Genomic DNA, 19,723 nt, shown 5'->3' with positions numbered 1-19,723 from the left:
GTGCTGATTTTATCATTTGTCTCAAGGAAGAAGACTGAGGTTAAAGAGGGTCACCAGACTCAGACGAACAGATGTCAAGTAAAGACAATGCTACTTTTTCAGTTTGTGGTATGTGACATAAAACACCTTCAGTGAACAACAGAAGCATGTTGAACCAAGGAAATAAGATCGCTGCCATAGAATTCAAGGTCAAAGGAAAAGAGAAAGGAGGCTCTTGTTTTTAAACACACTCTCCAAAATAATGAGGCAAAACATCAGAGCATTACATTTATTTTGACACTACCAAATTACTTACTACCAAACCATCATGCAAAAGAAGCTTTTTCAGCATATTCTTCCAGTTGAGCAAAGCCTACAGAAGTGGAATATTTTAACCATTTTGTTTTGCACATTCTCAGTTTCTAAGCAGCATCACTCTTTTCTTCATTCTTCGTTGCACCTTCTTTATAACTCAAGACGCAGAGTCAAGCCATTTAGCAAAATGAAAGTTACAGACCTGGAGTATATACATCTTTTAAAAACGACACAGATAATAGATTAAGCCATGTTGCACCAAAAAAAAGAAAAGGACACAGGTCTCTGATTTAATTTAATTTTGTACCTCTTCTTTTTTTTTTTTTTTTTTTTGGCACAAACAGCGCCTTAAGACAAAATTCTGCAAATGTCCAAATGTGACAGCTATAGAGGTTGGAGTGCGTCATCACAGAGACTACCAGAGCCACTGCAGAGAAGGCACTTAATATTAACAGATAAAATTCTGGTCGGCTGATACTTTTTGTTGTGTTTGGCCAGCTCCTCCTTTTGTGAATGGAGCGGGAAAAATGCGGGAATTTAAGAATATTGCTGGGTGAATCTCTGGTGGAACTCTTTGACTTTATTGAGGAGGATCTTCAGCTTGTCGGTCGGTGGCAAGATGGTCATTCTGGGCAAGAGGAGCAAAGAAAATGAAAACACAAATTAACCATAGTGATGTAGAAAACAGCAGATGGCCCAGCTGAGAGTTCTTTGGACTTCCAGAATCCCAGAAGAATTAATTTAGAGGTTCTGACAGGGATAATATTTAAGATATTTTTAAAAAAATGACATAAAAAATGTTTTGAGCCACTTGTTCAAAGCCACTCTAAAGCAACAGGACTGCACTAAAACCAACATTTATGAAGGTGATTGTTGTTTTATAAAAGTGCACCTACTGAATAACTGAATATCTTGATTTTCTGACTGTAGGTTGCACATTTGCTGTGTACCTGAAATGGTAGGTCCCATCTTTTTGGCCAAAGCCACTGCCAGGTACGAGGCAGATTCCCGTTTCCTCCAACATCTTCATGCAATAAAACATGTCTGGCTGCTGTCCCGTTTCCTGAGAGAGAGGAAAGGAAATATTATATGTACAAATCTTGATAATTTGGTGGCATGGGGCTCTTTAACTAAAAGCTATACTTATAACAGAAAACTGTGAGGATATATGCTTAATTTAACTTAAATAACAGTAAATAGTATTTTCAGTTCAAATAAACAAAACAAATCAATTAAAAGCTCAACTGGAACAAATTACAACAGAAAAAGCTCAATAAAACAAATACCACAATAAAATAAAATAAAGTACCACATTAAGCTGTACAACATGACTTGAGGTTGGATGAGAAGTTTAAGATATTTTAAATGTCTTCACTATGGTGACCCTCAGGTACAAAATACAACTAAAAAGAAAACATGATGTTTGAATTTTGAAAGGAAAAAAATCCATATGATTTTAATTTATTTAGTGAATTTTAATTTATCTGATAATGAACAGCTGATAGAAGATATATGACATAAAAAAACAAAAAAGAAACGCTGTCTGTGACTTTTGGACAACGTTAAAGTTGTGTTTTCTAAAAAGATATTTTTTGGGTTGTTTTTTTTAAATCTCAGGCCACAAGGCAAGTTAAAGAGGATTAACAGCAGATCTGTGATAATGCAGGTATGTGTGTGTTTTTGGGATAATGCTACTCCTTTGTGGTCAGTCACAGGAGCTGACCACATGTCAGTGGGTCAATGTGACGTTACCCTCTCTAAGGCTGATCAGATTCTCGGTGCTTTGATTCATCCGCTCTCCGTGAAATTCCTACAGAACAATTGCCCGTGGGACAGAACTGAAACCCTGAGCCATTGGAAATCATTTGTTCTTCTAAGACAGCATGGTTGGCAACGAGCTCAGCTTCTTTGGCACGTTGCACATCCACCACCGGTCTGCATGTTGTATTTAATGGCCATTCCTAATGTGGCTTGTGTGTAGTGTGACATGAGTGCAGTTAAGGCCGTGAAGGTCACAGAGAGACATTTTTAAAACAATAATAGCAGAACTGCAAACATGAGCGATTGGAGAGAATGTTCTATAGAAATTCTTGCATAACTGCAATGTCTCTCTTCTTTTGTTGCTTGTGACCAATGGTAAATGGCCTGTATTTATATAGCGCTTTTCTAGTCCCTAAGGACCCCAAAGCGCTTTACATATCCAGTCATCCACCCATTCACACACACATTCACACACTGGTGATGGCAAGCTACATTGTAGCCACAGCTGCCCTGGGGCGCACTGACAGAGGCGAGGCTGCCGGACACTGGCGCCACCGGGCCCTCTGACCACCACCAGTAGGCAACGGGTGAAGTGTCTTGCCCAAGGACACAACGACCGAGACTGTCCAAGCCGGGGCTCGAACCGGCAACCTTCCGATTACAAGGCGAACTCCCAACTCTTGAGCCACGATCATCCCCAATGTCATCACCCTGAAACAGAAATGGTGAATTATTTATAAAAGAAGGTTCAGGACTGACCGTGGCCTCTTTGACAGCCTTTTCAGGGATGGTTATGCGAGGAAAGGAGTACATAGCACCCTGCACAGGGTTGCAGCTGATGCCTTGGACCGTGTTGAGAACTTGCTCTGTAAGTTTGGCCTTTTCTGCTAAGGCACTTAATGTGGCTGTGCGTTCCTGGATGTGGGAAAGAGATATTGGGGCGGGGGCAACATTAGATCCAACATATATACATTTATGATGCTGGGATTCACTTGATTGGAGTACTTTATCTGCATGTTGCAATCCTCTGTGCTGTAAGCTCCAAAAAAAAGTTTCAAATTCAGCAAAGGGTTTTTATCTCATCCCTGCCTAAATGACTTTGAGGTGCACTTGAACAGTTTACTGCTTAGATTTACATCACACATGACCAGAAGTAAACAACATGAGCAGGATAATGCTGAGCTCAAGAGCTTTTGATTTTAAGCTTTTGTGTTCTTCTGGATGAACTACAGTGATACGTGAAGGTAGGGCTGCAAAACAATAAAATGATTATGACTGAGCGATATTTAAAATGCAAAGCAAACAAAAATCAAGTGGTCCATAAATCAGCTCCTGATGGCGTGCTTGCATGAGCCAATCACAGGTGTTCCCTCCATCGCAAGGCATGAATTTACCTGGATTAATCTGGACGAGTGACACTGTGTTAAAAACAGATATAGAACAAAATGTCTGGCAGAGCAGAAGATGAACGGCTTGTCCCTGAAAGCCGATCATTAGCCGTTATTTGAAAATACTTCCAAAAAGAAATCATTTGCAAAGAGTGCTGTGTGTCTGTAATGAACAGCAATACAACTAACTTATTCAGCCGCCTGAAAAGACACCGCAAAGTGCAGTAATGATGAATGCATGAAGGCCAAGAAAAGCAGTGCAGTGGTTTCTAACGTCAATCATCCAACATCAGCTCAGATGTTGATAAAAGCGAAGCTGTACAGCATGCCAGCGCCGCCATCCGCCTCACAGAAGCGCACTGAAACCACCAATGCAATCGCACTACAGCTGGCCAAAAAAGTGCACCTAATAAACACAGTAAGAAATGGACATCTCAGGGAAGTAGAAGAAAGTGGAAGCTGTACCCTGCTGATTTTTTGTGTTCATGCAGCCCTACCTGACGGCACTAACAGGAAGTTTGTCTTTTGAAAATTTACCTTTTTAGCGAAACCCTCGCTTAACCCTCGATGGGCTGGATGTCTAGAGGTTAACGTATTCTGGTATGTCAGCAAGTTAAGTAAAATCCATAATCAATAGTTTGTATTCAAAAGGACTTCAAACTAGTGACTGGGGCTGTAAGTCATCATTAGAAGAGAGTTTACGGATCATTGACAGCTTTTATGCAACCACAGGGGTCACTGCTTGCTAGCTGTGATAAAGAATGTAGGTTTATGATATTTAAGCTTCAGTGTCATCATTTTATTTATATACAGCCCATGATGGTAGACTGTGTACCTTGATAAAGCTGCCATAAGAAGGTTCCCCAGGCTGTGGAGGGTTAACCACCAGGTCCATTAGAGCCTGACCAGGAACAGGAGGGCACAGACGAACTGACAGCAGCTTGGTGAGCTGGTCCTTCACTTCATCGTCCATGTTGATGATTTCCATGTAGCCCCCACGAAAACCGCACCTACAAGGCAGATTATAATGTGAGAATTACAGCAAACACAAAACACAAAGAAAGAGAGAAACGCAAGCTATATATTGCAGCCTTACTTCAATATATAGCTTCAATTAGCTATAGGAGCTAATTGTTGTAAAACCTCCCCTTCAAATAACTATTTTTTCATAGCTATTTTATCCCCAGCACAAATAAGAGGGGAAAAAAAACAACTTACTCTCCCATGTAACACTTAGAGGTTGAGTGGAAAGACGCCAGTTCCACTGTTTCTGCGTACTCGGGCCCCATCTCAAACAGGACCTTCTTAAAAGAGTGGAACTGGCATCCCTCAGCATACACATTATCCTGGTACACCTGGGAGATGAGGACAATAGGATAGATATTAACAAGGTGAAGAAGATTATACATCAGACAGATGTCTTAAGACATTCAGAGAGATTACCTCATCAGCCATGAGAAAGAGACGTTCCTTTGCAGCGAATCGAATTACATCCTCAATGCACTGTCTGCTCTGAACCTGACCTGTAAAAATTAAGAGGCTCATGATAGGGCAGTGACTTTAGCTTTGCTGCCATCTAGTGGCTTATCCAAAATACATGGAAATGTGTGTTGGGCCTGGTTAGGAGACAGGACAGTCTTTTCTTGCAGAAAAGATTTAATCCAGCTCCAGTCTCCCCCACAACTCTGAATTGGATAAGCTGAAGAAATTGGGTGGATGGATAATTTAATATCAGTGTGTTATGGTGTTTAGCTTGTCTATTAGGAGATATATATATATATATATATATATATATATATATATATATATATATATATATATATATATATATATATATATATATATATATATTAGGGGTGCAACGATATTCGTATCGATATTGAACCGTTCGATACAGTGCTTTCGGTTCGGTACGCATATGTATCGAACAATACAACATTTGTAATTTATTTTATCAATTTTCCTTCTGACGATGCTGTCTGTGTTGAGCGCTCAGTGAATCTGTGTTCGACTACTCCGCCTAGGCTGCACTGTCGAGCGCAGATCCACTGAGCGCTCCACACAGACAGCATAGTCAGGAGGAAGAGCACAGGGCAAGCTAGCGAGACAGAAGTTAAGCTCTCAGCAACATGGACCTCCCCCACTCTCATTCAGATCTGGCGTTTGGAATTATTTTGGTTTTCATGTGACGTATGACCCTGAAGGTAAGCGAGTCATGGACTAAAGTAAAACAGTATGTTGGATGTGCCATGCAATGCTCAATTACATTGGTGTGAACTAGTGTGTTAGCGCAGTTAGCTCGTTAACGTGTTGGCCGTCTAGCCCCATGCACGGAGCGATCGGCGGTAGCTCGTTAACGGAGATTTGCCGTGTTGTGGCGTTAAGGTCATTTCAACGAGATTAACCTGAAAGCACTAGTGGGAACACAACGAATATGACTGCACATTTACGCCGACATCATCCTAGTGCAAAGACAAAAACAACAAGCATGCTACTAACTTTAGCAGAGTCATTTAGACAGCTGTTAGCACATGATTCTCCTTATGCTGCTGAGAATATAGCCCAGAAGAAGCGGATAGTATAGCTTTTATTTTGGAAAGAGCCATTTCTCTGTAATAAACTCTCTTTTCCAAAGATGAGTGATTCCTCAATCAGATACAGGGCTTGCAATATCGCTAGCCCGACGTCCCGGAGCTAGCGATTTTTTCAGTCGGGCTACCAAAATCTATCTCTTCCCTGCCCGTCGGGCTATTGTAGGAAAAATATATGTCAATGCTTTTGCATTCTTTCAGAAATGTAGCTGGATAATTATGTCATTGGCATCGGTGAGCCACTGTCAATATGTGACATATTGAAGTCGCGTTTGAATTTGCGCTTGTTTTTTTGCTTTCACTTTGCAATCGTGCGAACTGTGTATAGAGAGCGACAGCACTGATCTGTGAGTGATGATAATTTGTGCACCAATTCCTCTGACATTGTCTTATTAATCGTTAGCTTACTATGCAAACATGACAAGTGAAATCTCCTGCAGCAAGCTTAAACATGTGAGAGGTTGATCGCGCAGAGAATCGCTGAGCTTATGTGAGTGCGTCTGTAAAAGCAGCAGGAGAAGTTATGACAAATCAGACTATAAGGCAAAAAGAAAGTGCAGCTTTATGGTTTCATGGACAAAATAATTTCTGTGGCTGCAATATGACAAGCTAAATAACCAGGGCTGCACATAAGTGGTCCGCAGGTGCGCATTCGCTGTCAAAATAAAAAACACGCACAAGGGTTAGGGTTAAATTTAAAAACTGTACTTTTGAGTTAAAATATATATTTATAATTTTAATAAATGACAAATTAAAAAGGCATGAACATTTTTTTTGTATCGAAAAAATATCGAACCGTGACACCAAAGTATCGAACCGAACCGAACCGTGAATTTTGTGTATCGTTGCACCCCATATATATATATATATATATATATATATATATATACACTCAACAAAAATATAAACGCAACACTTTTGTTTTTGCTCCCATTCCCCATGGGATGGACGTAGAGACCTAAAATTCATTCCAGATACACAATATAACCATCCCTCCCAAACAGTGGTCACAAATCAGTCCAAATGTGTGGTAGTGGGCACATCTGCTATATTGAGATAATCCATCCCACCTCACAGGTGTGCCACATCAGGATGCTGATCTGACATCATGAGTAGTGCACAGGTGTACCTCAGACTGCCCACAACAAAAGGCCACCCTGGAATGTGCAGTTTTTTGCGCTATTGGGGGTCTGGGGACCCAGAACCGGTCAGTATCTGGTGTGACCACCATTTGCCTCATGCAGTGCAACACATCGTCGCATGGAGTCTATCAGATTGTCAATTGTGGCCTGTGGAATGTTGGTCCACTCCACTTCAATGGCTGTGCGAGGTTGTTGGATATTCGTGGGAACTGGTACACGCTGTCGTATACGCCGGTCAAGCACATCCCGAACATGCTCAATGGGTGACATGTCCGGTGAGTATGCTGGCCATGCAAGAACTGGGACATTCTCAGCTGCCATCTGCCCTGAACAATGTGAACCATGATTCATCCGTGAAGCGCACACCTCTCCAACATGCCAGACGCCATCGAATGTGAGCATTTGCCCACACAAGTCTGTTACGGCGACGAGCTGGAGTCAGGTCAAGACCCCGATGAGGACGACGGGCATGCAGTTGAGCGTCCCTGAGACAGTTTCTGACAGTTTGTGCAGAAATTGTTTGGTTGTGCAAACCAATTGTTCCAGCAGCTGTCTGGGTGGCTGGTCTCAGACGATCTTGGAGGTGAACCTGCTGGATGTGGAGGTCCTGGGCTGGTGTGGTTACACGAGGTCTGCGGTTGTGAGGCCGGTTGGATGTGCTGCCATATTCTCTGAAACGCCTGTGGAGACGGCTTATGGTTGAGAAATGAACATTCAATGCACGGGCGACAGATCTGGTTGACATTCCTGCTGTCAGCATGCCAATTGCACGCTCCCTCATTGCTTGTGGCATCTGTGGCATTTTGCTGTGAGACAAAACTGCACATTCCAGGGTGGCCTTTTGTTGTGGGCAGTCTGAGGTACACCTGTGCACTACTCATGATGTCAGAAGAGCATCCTGATGTGGCACACCTGTGAGGTGGGATGGATTATCTCAATATAGCAGATGTGCCCACTACCACACATTTGGACTGATTTGTGACCACTGTTTGGGAGGGATGGTTATATTGTGTATCTGGAATGAATTTTAGGTCTCTACGTCCATCCCATGGGGAATGGGAGCAGTAACAAAGGTGTTGCGTTTATATTTTTGTTGAGTGTATATATATATATATATATATGTGAATACAACAAAAAAGATGCAAATGTAATGCTAAAACAACAAGGATGCACAAATTAATCACATAACTAGATTAAATGATGATAATTCTGATAATTCTCTATAATAACTACTTGATTAATTGACTTTGACATATGCAATAGGAAGGAATAAGAACTTACCTGTGGGGTTTCCAGGGTTGATGATGCATAAGGCTCGGGGGTTGCAGTACTGCCTGGCCTCATTTACAGCACGCTGCAGCTCAGTGATGTCCAGGCTCCAGCACTTTTCCTCATTAAGGAAATAGTTGATCTGCACAGCGCCCAGTTCGGCCAGTGCAGCTGAATACAGGGGATACTGAGGTATGGGTATCATAACACCGGTACGGGTTGTACCTTCGCCACACACCAGCAGCTTCAGCATTGTCTGAAGAACAGGTCGGAAAAGATTTGTGATGCTTCAGTTATAATGCTGACTGCACTATGAAAATTACTTCTTTTTTTTTTAAATACTGGTGGCTGCCAGTGCTAACTCTCATCCTCCTAGTAGATGCACCTTTGGTATCAATTTCAAAATCCTACGTTGCTTTGTTCTTTATTGCATTTACAAGTTTTTCAAAAAACTTGACCTCTGACCTTTACGATGAAGTCACTGAGATTCAAATTAGTCTTAAACTTTTACAGATACCTCTATGGTATCAATTTCAAACTCCTATGTTACCTTGTTCTCGAATTCTTGCAAACCTACATCTGCACGTTGCCCACTGGCCCCGCAGGGTTATGATGTTGTTTTCTAAAAATAATTAGGTTATTGTGTGCAAATAGAAATAATTTAAGCTTTCTAAGAGAAACTAGGATGTTTAAAAATGCTATGTTAAAACCTCATGCTCTGTTAAAAAAGCACTTGGAAAATTTTTGACAAAAACTTTGGGGCTAATAATTGTGCCCTCATCTGCATGTACCGGTACATATAATCAGATTTTCGAATTACGTAGTAGTTTGGCTGCATCTTGCTTAACCTGAATGCAATATATAACAAATATATACACGTACGACAAAAATGCACAAGAAATTAGTTCTTTGTGAGCATTCTACGAAAAATAAATATTATATTTGAGTAAAAACCCAGCTAACATTACTGCCAGATAGAGATGCTATCGTTTTAGGTCATTTCTCTTGGAGAACAAAACCGTTAAACAGCCCAGACAACCCATGAAAGGGGTCATGAGAAGGTAATACCCATCTAGCTAGCCAAAATGCTCATGCATCAGTGATCCAGTTTCAGCCTTTCTTTGATTGGCTGACATTCAATAGATTTGTTCTCACACGTATTTATTTCCCTGCTAATTGTTGCATGTACAATGCATCCTTTAAAAGCAGGCTCACTGCTGAGGCTTTAATTTCACAAGCCTGTTTTTGTAGTTCAGTGTTCAAAATCAAAATCGAGCTACTTCCTTCACTGTTGCTACAAGACAAATGTGCATAATTAAAACTAAAATGGAGACATAAATCACAGTACCACAATGCCGTCGCTGGCTCCTGTGGTGAGATAAATGTTATCTGGGTCACAGGCCACACCGCCATCCCGTCGTTCAATGTAACGGGCCACGTCCTGACGCACAGAGTCTATGCCTTGACTGGCACTGTAGGAACCTGAAGGAGATTCATATGGAGACGATGCAAGCTGCTATAGTAACACGAGCTCTAGAATCACCGCAGTGGCTATATATCACTCAGTAGGTGTATGAAAGGACTAAGGGTGATAATTACTAACACAAAAAACCCCTAGACCTCATACACACCCATACTGTTCCCGCCACAAGACTGCAGAATGCGGCATGCTCTACTTTTAGCATCCTCTGGGAATGTGCTGTCACTCAGCAGTTCAGGGTAGGAGCAGAGCGCCAGGACCTTTAAACAACAAGATTGAGTAAGCATAAGGGTGTATTATCTGCATGCATTACTACATAAAACGGGCACACTGACAATGACGTATATGAAGAGTCAGCGTTAGTGTGAAGTACATTAACAAACATGAAAAGAGTTGTTATATTTAGATAGAAGTAAAGGGAAGGGTTTAGGAGCAGACCTGTCGGAAGAAAGTGATTGGCTGCTGGCCCATAGCGTGCGCGTCACCAATGTTGGCCTTAATGACCTCTGCAAAGGGCTTCTTCATTCCCTGTCAAACATAAACACAATTAGCAGCAGTTTAACTATACATTTTGTACACAACAACAACTACTTTGATACATCAAAAAGCTTTTAAAAATAGACAAAGACCATCAGCTGCACCTAAATAACCTTAACACTATGCCTGCACTCTTTTAAACACATACATAACTGTTCCATACACACGGACCCCACACTGGTTTACTGGACATGAGACTTTATGCAGCTGCAAGTTATGCAGAAAAATTAAAAAGTTGCTTTAGGGATCCAGTAACATGTTGGCAGACACTGATATGATTGATAATCACCTATCAACAAATAGTATGATATTTACACATGGCAGTGACTTTAATTTGTATCTGCTGAGTCATATCAGTTTACTGCTAGCTAAATGTGGAAAGACAGTCAGAGAAAGAACTAAAATAGAAAAGAAGAAAACAGAAAACAATAAAGGTACGAGAGTCTGACTGACGATTTTTAAGGACCGATGTGATATGTGGAGAGTTAGAAATCTGATATTTCAGTATATCAGCTGACTCCTCCCTCCACCACAACAGGGAAGCTACAGTGTCAAACATGCAACATCAACACTCATGGTTGAACATTGTGTTTTTTTCTTCGCTTTTTACATTTATTGGCTGTTCTAAATGTCAAATCAGCACTGGTTATCTGCAAAATAGTAATCGACCCAGAAATTCACAATTTGTGCATCCCTAGTTTGCTTTACTGAATGTCATGTCCCAGATATTATCCTGAACAAAAACACTGGGGAAAGTTTTAGCAGCTTTATAGAAAAATGCAAATTCTTTCTCATTTTTTTTCAGTCAGCAAGTTTTCTGGGTGGAAGTTGGGGGGGTCGTTTGTTTGTTCAGTAACAAAGCCAAAGAAAGGCATGGCTGATAAGCAACAAAAGCTGATGTAAACAAATAACGACCCCCACCCCACCCCCTCAAAAAAGGAGCAAAAAAACAAAACTCTTACAGACAGTTAATAAAACAAAGTCTCAAGGCTTATGATTAAATTCTACGAACCCGGTCATTTAAGTAAAATATAAACTCCAGATAAGACAGATATGCATGCACAGCATTTGTGTAAGCTGTGTTTATTCAGGAGGAGACGCAGACCACTTGGAAAAGTAGTTTAGTGAGTCTAGAACAGCTTTGATGGAGGTCAAATGTGCAGACACAGTTTCTACCTGAGCAAACCAGCTTATCACATCACTTCTATTAACCTTGTGAAACAAACAGACTAACATTACACAAAAAGCTTTCAATCTCTTTTGTGCAACCTTTAAAAATAAAAACAGCATGGATTACATGAAGCAACAGTAAGCTAAATGTTTGAAATAATTAGCCATGAATATTATCTATATAAGAGCTATTTGTTTATGGTCTCCCAGGCAAATAATATAATACTCCAAGGTCTGAAAGATAATCTCCTGACCAGCTGAGACCTCTGACGGAGGATAAACAGCAATACAGTGAACCACACAGAGAAACATGCACGTAAACACATGCTGCTAACACCAGATGTTAAGACACAGTGCGACAGTGCAGAAAATCCACCAGTGAAACTACACGCTGACACCCTGCAGAAATCCAAACAACACATTTGATTTGTCCAGTCCAGTTCAGATTTTAGGAAACATGATTCCCTCGCTCTCCCATTGGTCACACACAAGAGGCGTCTCTCAGGCTGAGCCAATAACATTAGACAGTGTGCATAACACCCCTGGGTCAAAGAAGCATCCATTCATGATGTTGATCTTTTAGAAAAAAAAGGCTGACCTCTGCTCCTGGCCTGTGCTTTTTGTTCATCACTTATAAAACAGGAGAAAAAAACAATACTGAAGGTCCAGCAGGAGAGGCAGTGTTTCTTTCTACTGAGGGGCTTTCAACAGTTTCGATTTTGCAGCAAAAAGTCTGTTATAAAAATTCACTTTGCACTCTTATGTGTCTGTTTCTTTGGTTTGTTCAGCTAACAGTGCTCCAGCAGAATTAAAATATCTGGCAGCTCATTCAAACAGCCCCATTCACTATCAGATAGCCGCTCATTAAAACTAAACAACAACGACAGTGTGATATTTATCACTGCATATGCATACTGGTACAGTAGGTTGTTGCAGTTTGTCTTGTTTCTGTGCTCTTTGAACAACACATACTTTGTATATGCTAGAAGGCACAATGCAATACTGGTCCTCATCCAAAAAGCAAACAAAATTTACAGAACAGGGGACACAGCGTGCCTTCTTGTGTGCGCGTACATGCTTAACCTCCTAGGACCTGGCGTCCACATATGTGGACATCACATTTTGGGTTATTTAGACCAAAATACTCAACATTGCTCTACAAGGGCCTGATATCCACTTACGAGGACATTATACTGCTACTGTTCTACCGAAATTTTAAATGAATATCCTCATATGTGGCTCTCATTTTTCTTAGAAACAAAAATCAGGTAAAAAAAATCAAAAAAAAAAATCTGGTAATTCTTTGATTTTACATTCATTGAGCCCCAATATGCCCAAATATCAAAGAGAAATCAAAAATGCATGCCGTGGGAGAGTTCGGGTCTTAGGAGGTTAATGCCCAGACAAAAGAGAGAATATTTTTCTGACTCGTTTCCCAAAGTGATCTAAGACTAACCAAACCTGTTTGAACAAGCAGCTGTCCACAAAAGAGTAAGGCGTGCTGCAATAACTACGAACAATTCCAAGCATAATTGGCATCATTTGGTGAGTGCTTCAGAAAAAATGGAGAAGCTGAGAGTAAGCCTAACTGAGATACATTTCTCCCTTCTGGCTGTGCAACAGTATGCAATTAGAGAACTAGTTTTAGTTAGTAGTAAAGTTTATTACAGTTTACCAACAGCTGTAAAAAGTTGTTTCACTTGTGAAAATTCTCCTGTACCTTTAAACCTTAACTGTGCTTCTACCAACTGAATCCAGCTACAATTGTGTCCGCTTTTTGAGCACCTAAACATCAATTAGCACCTGATATAACTGTTGTAGCTGAGAAGAAAATCCCATATGTAGAGAGAGTGCTCATCTGTGGATGAGCATCAGTCAAAGTAAACAGAACATAATATGTTTGGAGTAATTGAACCATCTGGGTAAAGGGCTACCACCGTCATTAGAGACCCTGTTGCCCGATGTTACCGTGCATTTGACCTGAGCGAGAACCCGCTCGCATACTCATCCTTTAACTAAGCAAACCACTCAAGAGAGGACAGTTTTCACACCAGACTGCACTCAGCACACTAACAGCTGGTTGCCACATCACCATAGACAGCTTGTGAAGAAGGGATTGAGCAGAGCAGAGAGAGAGAGTGAGAAATTAGCAACAGGTTCTTATTTGGTGCCAATAAAGTGCAAAGAAACTTTTCTATTATTTACTTAATTTCAATGTGGTTATATAAGAGCTGAGAGTTCATTTTTAGGAGAAGAGAGCAAATCTCTCTTAGTAATTCAATTCACCATAATGACAACAGTTTTTGCTGGAATGCAGAAAAAATTAGACTATGGACTTTCGCTGTGAGGTCAGTTTGTATTTTTACATTAAGCAGTCATCGTTTAGAAACAAGGAGTCAATAAGACCAGCTGAAAAACAAGTTAGAAATTAACCAGGTGCATCACAGAGAGACAAAACGTAGCCTTCTGACGGACTTTGATAAGGGCGTGTAGAGGAGTTAACCAAATGTAAACAAAGACTTTTATTTGGCAACAGTAGTTTGTGCGTAGACATTAGAACACTAGTTAACCTGCTGATCTTCAATTCAAGCCAAGTAAGTACATACACTAACTTGTTGACACACTGAAACTCTTTCACGGAATCATATCTATCATTTTGTAGGACTTGAGAACAAAGTAACATTTAAAGTCCCATGAGATTAAAATAGGCACGAGAGGTGAGTGGCATTTGATTGGTTCACAGCTTTGCAATAACTTTCAAAGTAGCACACATACACCCACACACACAATACATTCATCTTACATGGCCACATCAGAAGTTAGTCTTTATTGTCTAGTGAGACACAAAGTAGTGTTCAAGTAGGACTCTAGGCGCCCTTGTACAAACCTCTGAGAGCTCCCTCTCTAGCTCCACGGCGCGCTGTACGATGGGTCCCCGCACGGCGTACTCCACCTTCTTCACCGTGGGGTTCATGGTGTCGATGGTCAGCACCTTGGCCCGGGACATGATCCCATTCTCGGACATTTTCTCTTTGGGAAGTCCACGCCGCGTCGCACTCAAACTCGATAGGGCTCTGCCGGGAGAAGAGGAGGATGACAGAGGGGGACAAGTCAGTGAGCGGGTCCTGGGGTCTCCGCCGGGCCGCTGCGCTCCGCTTCTACCGGCAAACACCTCGTTCCGCCCGCGGCTTAAAAGCCGGACGTTTCTGGAGGAGAGCACCTGCATCCGAGCGGCTGACATGTTACCAGACTCTTTCAAAACAGCCGAGCGACTTTAGAAAACACTTCTGCGGGCACAGCGAGCTGTACCGCGCCGGTTGCTTCACCGGAGAAAGAGGAGTGAAAATAAAGTTGAGCAAGAGGAGTGACCGCCGGGATCCTAAAAACGACTCCGCGCGTGCACAGTCGAACCTTTAGCACGCGCTGAAGTTAAAAGGAGGTTTCGACCAAAAAAAAAAAAATATTGCGTCAAAATCTGAGGGTGGTGACAAAATACGACTGTGTCTACACAAAGTTTTCACTGGGACTTTTTTCTTAGGCGGTGCATATTTAACAACACGGCCGCCAGCGAGCGTACCCCTCCCCTTTTTGTGTAACCATCTATATCCCACCCGCTCTCCTCCGTTACCCGCCGCTCCGTGATGCTGTCAATCAGCGACGGTTCTCCGGTTACTCGGGCTAAACTGCTCCACGCCGGAAAATAAGCTAATCGGCTGCTGACTGTTAACTTCACCGCGCTTTTCTCTTTGTCCCGAGATGCCCACGCGGCCTGGGTGGAGACAGAAGTGAACTAAATAGTTATCAAAGCCCCTCCTGCGTGGACTGCAGCTTTGTTAAACTTCACTCACGTCCCAATCCCCGTGGATTAATGCAAAAGAATGTGAGAAATCTCCATTTCCTTGTACCACAGGAATAAGCCGAACCACGCTGCAGTTTATGTAAAAATCTGCACAAAACGTACACTGTTCCTGGATTAGAAGGAGGCATTACCGTTTCTCATGCTCAGCAGTGTTTCCAGGCCATTGGGAGTAAGGGTCAAACATAAGGAATAAGGTCTGGCCTGGTAACACTGGTACTTCAGAATGGGGTGGTCTTTGTCTAGGATTGTGTCTCCTGGCTCACAGCAACTTCTACTAAATGCAGAATGAGTATGGAGTGCAGTGCATCTGATGAGAAGCGAGGACTAGAAAGCACTTACATGCTACTGATCCTCAGTGATTTTCAGTAAAGCTGAGTCTTCACACTGAAACGTGAGAGTGCAATTGGGTTCCTCAATTTATCGCTGCAGTTGTAGAGAAATGCAAAAACACTGTCATTTATTCATCACCACCAGAAGTGCTCATTCAGCAATGGTGTGTTTCATCAGTAATCACAGCTGTTATTACACCATCAAGTCCTGTAAAATAATTTTTTTGTAACGCAAAGATGATCTTTTTCCCCCCCTTGCATGTAAGTTGTCTCACGGCTTTCTAGAAATGTGAAAATTTTTCTACACCTGCTACTAGCTGGGTTATAATACATAAATACTTAAGCATATTTAATGAAACCCTGCAAAGTTTTACCCTCATACTATGAACATTTTTATGGTTATGGACTTTCGAAATGCTTAATTTTCTCAGCATTTTATACTCTAATTATTTCTTCATGCTGGAAGACAGAAATGATCTTAAACACACATTTGAGCTCAAATAAAAAGTGTAGCTAGTCCTTGTTTCTGTGACTTTATATAATGGACAATAAAACTGGTGCAGTCTTGCTACCGAAACTATACATTCTGCACACAAACAAGACTTGAGTGGATATAAAATTGGACTGGTTGCAATTTTTAAAACACAGATTACATGTACTTTTCAGACTTCAACATTTCTGTGTCTCCTCTGCAACATTTGGGCCTCAAACATATACTTCGAGGGCCTGTAATTTAATTTAAACTTTAGGACTTAGCTTTGACAGACTCCAATACTACTGACAACATTTTGTTTAATTTAGGAAGTGGTTTTGAGGTTGTACTTTCTGTTGTACAGCTGGATATAAAATTGATCTGGTTGCAGTTTTTAAAACACAGCTTAAATGTACTTTTCAGACTTCAAAATTTCATGTAGCTAGTTCCTGTACTTGTGTCTCCTCAGCCACATTTGGGCCCCAGACATATACTTCGAGGGCTTGTAACTCAAAACGTTCATACTCTCGGTGCAAGGCTTTATTAAATACACTAAAGTTACTGCACAAAAATAGCAGCTGATTCAAAGAATGCTGAGGTGGAAACGTTCAGTTTTGACCACTTTGATTACTCAGCTTTGACTGACTTAAATAATATTGAAAACATTTAGTTTCATTTAGGAAGTGGTTTAGACGTTGTACTTTTTGTTCTACAGCTATTGAGTTTTGCAATGAATCTCTCAGCCAGTAGTGGGCAGACCCATCAACATGAGAAAACACGTGAATGACTGACTCAGTGAAATCAAGACCCAGAGAAATTAACCAACTATATTTAGACAAAATATAGTTGGTATATACAAAATATACAAAAACAGCAGGCAATTTTAAATCCAGTTTAACATCTTCACATTATTCTCCAGTATATTTTAATACACATTGTAACAGTGCTGCCCTCTAACGTAATGACCAGCTTATAGAGAGGCAGGGCAGTTGTGCAACAGTGATGCAAAACAAAACTCAAAGCACTTTGGTGTAACATTTCAATGTGTTTTTATATTTTGCCAGCATTAGAGGCAGCGTAGTAGAAACTGTAAGAGCTTGAGTAGTGTTTCATTGTTTCTACCATAGATTTTACCAGTGCACAGTTAATAACTGTCTTTACAAAAATAGTAGCTTATCTTTATGATGTGAGATTTGTGTGTGAGCATATAATATGCTTGCGTAAATCAGTAAAGAAAATGTAAATTCACATTAATGTTATAGATATTCACCTGTGATTTAAAAAAAAAAGGTGTTAAACAGCAAATTCAATTAGAACCCTGTGGCTGCTACTATATCAGACAGAGTCTGTGTAGCCAGTGTACGCAGTGCAAATGTGGGCACAGATGGTAAGATGAGCAGAAACAGCTGGTGCTGTGGTGTTTGAAGTCCATAGCTTTTGCATTCCTCTGTAACTAGATAACATTGTTGGGGCTGGTGGGAGAATCCAAGAGGAAAGTCTTCAGTGTTGCTTCTTTGAGCCTTTTCTTCTGTGGAGACACATAAAGGCTCTTCCTGGGTGAAGTACCGTGATGTGCTGAAGATATAAAAGAGTTTCAGCAGCTCCCAGCAGCGGGCTCTGGAGAGTAATGGATCATCGTAATGGTAATTGGAAGTCCGTACACAGGAGACTGCGCGACGTGTTTCACGGTTGATGAGAAGAAGTGCCAGCACATCAGGCCGAACGGATACAGACCCTGGTAGGCAGCGTTCTCCAACAGCCAGGCACTCTCTCAGGGTCTCGACCAAAGGAGACCAGAAACGACCCACCAGCCCAGTCTCAGCTCCATGCAGGGATGGGGTTGGACCGCACAGCACACATATGTCTGCTCCGGGCAGCAGCTGGAAGCGGAGAAGACGGTGGGCTACAGTGGGGCTGCCATGAGGAAGGAAAATTGGGTAATCACAAGAAGCAGATCCAGAGGCTGAGTGTGAGCGTATCAAAGCAGAAAGCAGGACAACTTCCTGCGGAGCGAGGCGCCACCACTTTTCAGTTGCTGTAGCGATTCGCCCATGAACAACGAGGCAACCAAACTCGCTTTCTGCAGCCTGAGCAAAACCATCCACTGCCTCCTGAAAAAGAGCAGGATTTGGGGGCACCAGTGAATCAGCACAATGTGTAAGGTTTCCCAGAATACCCTCCTGCTTGTCCTCCAGTAGCTCATCAATAAGACTGAAGCAGGACCTGAGTTCCCTTTTAAGCCTCTCAACATTCCGGACATTAACCAGCTCATCCAGCCCTAACACCAGCACCATGCAGCCCCACACATTCTCCAGGAGGCGTTGTAGACGGGCCTCCTCCTCTTTGCTGCTGCCCACTCCGCCATCTCCACCTCCACTCACAGCGATGAGTATCACACTGTCCTGGAAAAGTCTCCACACCACCTTCCCTCCACCTTGCGTCTCAGAGCAGGTCAACACTACCCCCTGACCACCTCCGAACATGTGAACACCATTTAGAGAGCCTATGACAGAGAAGGGCAGCTGTTTGGAGGCTCCTCTTGTGAAAAGAGGGACCCCGCTGCTGGCTGTGAGGCAAAGAAGCTGTGTAGCGCCATCCTGGAGCATCATCGTGGCAGTAGTGATTTAAGGTTATGCATACGCTCAACAATCTAGCTATTCAGCTGCATGAGATTACTGAGCCAGCTAACTAACGGGTTTAAATGAGCTGATTGTATAATGACAATGACCGAGTAAAGTTGCATCAGCTAGGGTGAGCCGTTAGCATCACGTAATCCATTTTCTTCCAGCTCACTGAACCGGCCACGAACAATGAGACAAGCTATCAAGCAGCAAATCTAGCTACTATACCCGGATATATTCTGCCGGCTAGCTTTGTCAGCTAACTGTAGTTAATATGTCAGGTTAACAAAAGCAGTTACCGTCGTTTCCACAGTAACGCTGTCCCATGATTCATTCTTCACACTGATGAGAGCGGTTTCATTCGGCTGGTCGAGCTGCAGTTACGACTTAACAGCTCTGATGTAACCGCTCAAGGAGATGGACATGGAGACCGACCTGGGTTCAGTGCCCGCGTACATGGAACGACTCTCAACACGGGTGTGATTTCCGTACGTTCACATCTCGCGAGAGTTCAACCAACTGCTCACCAACAGTCGCGAGCAGATAAGATGCCCAGTTCATCATTTTCCCAGAACATTGTTATACAAAATGCTGTACAGTTTGTACAAAGGCAAGCTGCAAATCAACAGAGCAGACTAAAGAGTGTCCTTCTGTATATAAATATAATAAAAATGTGAATAGAGAATAGAGAACATGTCTCAACTCTGTATATTTTTATATATTTTATTTATTGCTTACTCTATTTAATTTGTAAAATATGTGTGTACACACACACACACACACACACACACACACACACAGAGAAAAATA

General features: G+C 41.8%; 2 protein-coding genes across 2 annotated transcripts; both read right to left on the bottom strand.

The window, feature by feature from the left end:
* Nucleotides 1–604: 604 nt before the first annotated feature.
* On the bottom strand, nt 605–15,174 carry gpt (glutamic--pyruvic transaminase). The gene is made up of 11 exons (XM_085378978.1): nt 14,520–15,174; nt 10,364–10,453; nt 10,077–10,185; nt 9,794–9,927; nt 8,458–8,701; nt 4,887–4,966; nt 4,662–4,798; nt 4,279–4,453; nt 2,815–2,970; nt 1,245–1,357; nt 605–922 (listed from the first exon to the last, which is right to left on the bottom strand). Exons 1-11 carry the CDS (start codon nt 14,871–14,873, stop codon nt 832–834), a joined length of 1,683 nt encoding a protein of 560 aa, XP_085235104.1. The 5' UTR covers nt 14,874–15,174; the 3' UTR covers nt 605–831.
* A 2,220-nt stretch (nt 15,175–17,394) lies between these two features.
* On the bottom strand, nt 17,395–19,378 carry fuz (fuzzy planar cell polarity protein). Its single transcript, XM_085378145.1, has one exon. It carries the CDS (start codon nt 18,899–18,901, stop codon nt 17,603–17,605), a length of 1,299 nt encoding a protein of 432 aa, XP_085234271.1. The 5' UTR covers nt 18,902–19,378; the 3' UTR covers nt 17,395–17,602.
* Nucleotides 19,379–19,723: the final 345 nt, after the last annotated feature.

This window comes from Diplotaxodon limnothrissa, linkage group LG18 (genome assembly GCF_057381915.1).
Source record: "Diplotaxodon limnothrissa isolate DT_005_m linkage group LG18, D_limnothrissa_male_GT1.1, whole genome shotgun sequence".
Classification (NCBI taxonomy): domain Eukaryota; kingdom Metazoa; phylum Chordata; class Actinopteri; order Cichliformes; family Cichlidae; genus Diplotaxodon; species Diplotaxodon limnothrissa.
This window is presented reverse-complemented; position numbering and strand designations above follow the sequence as displayed.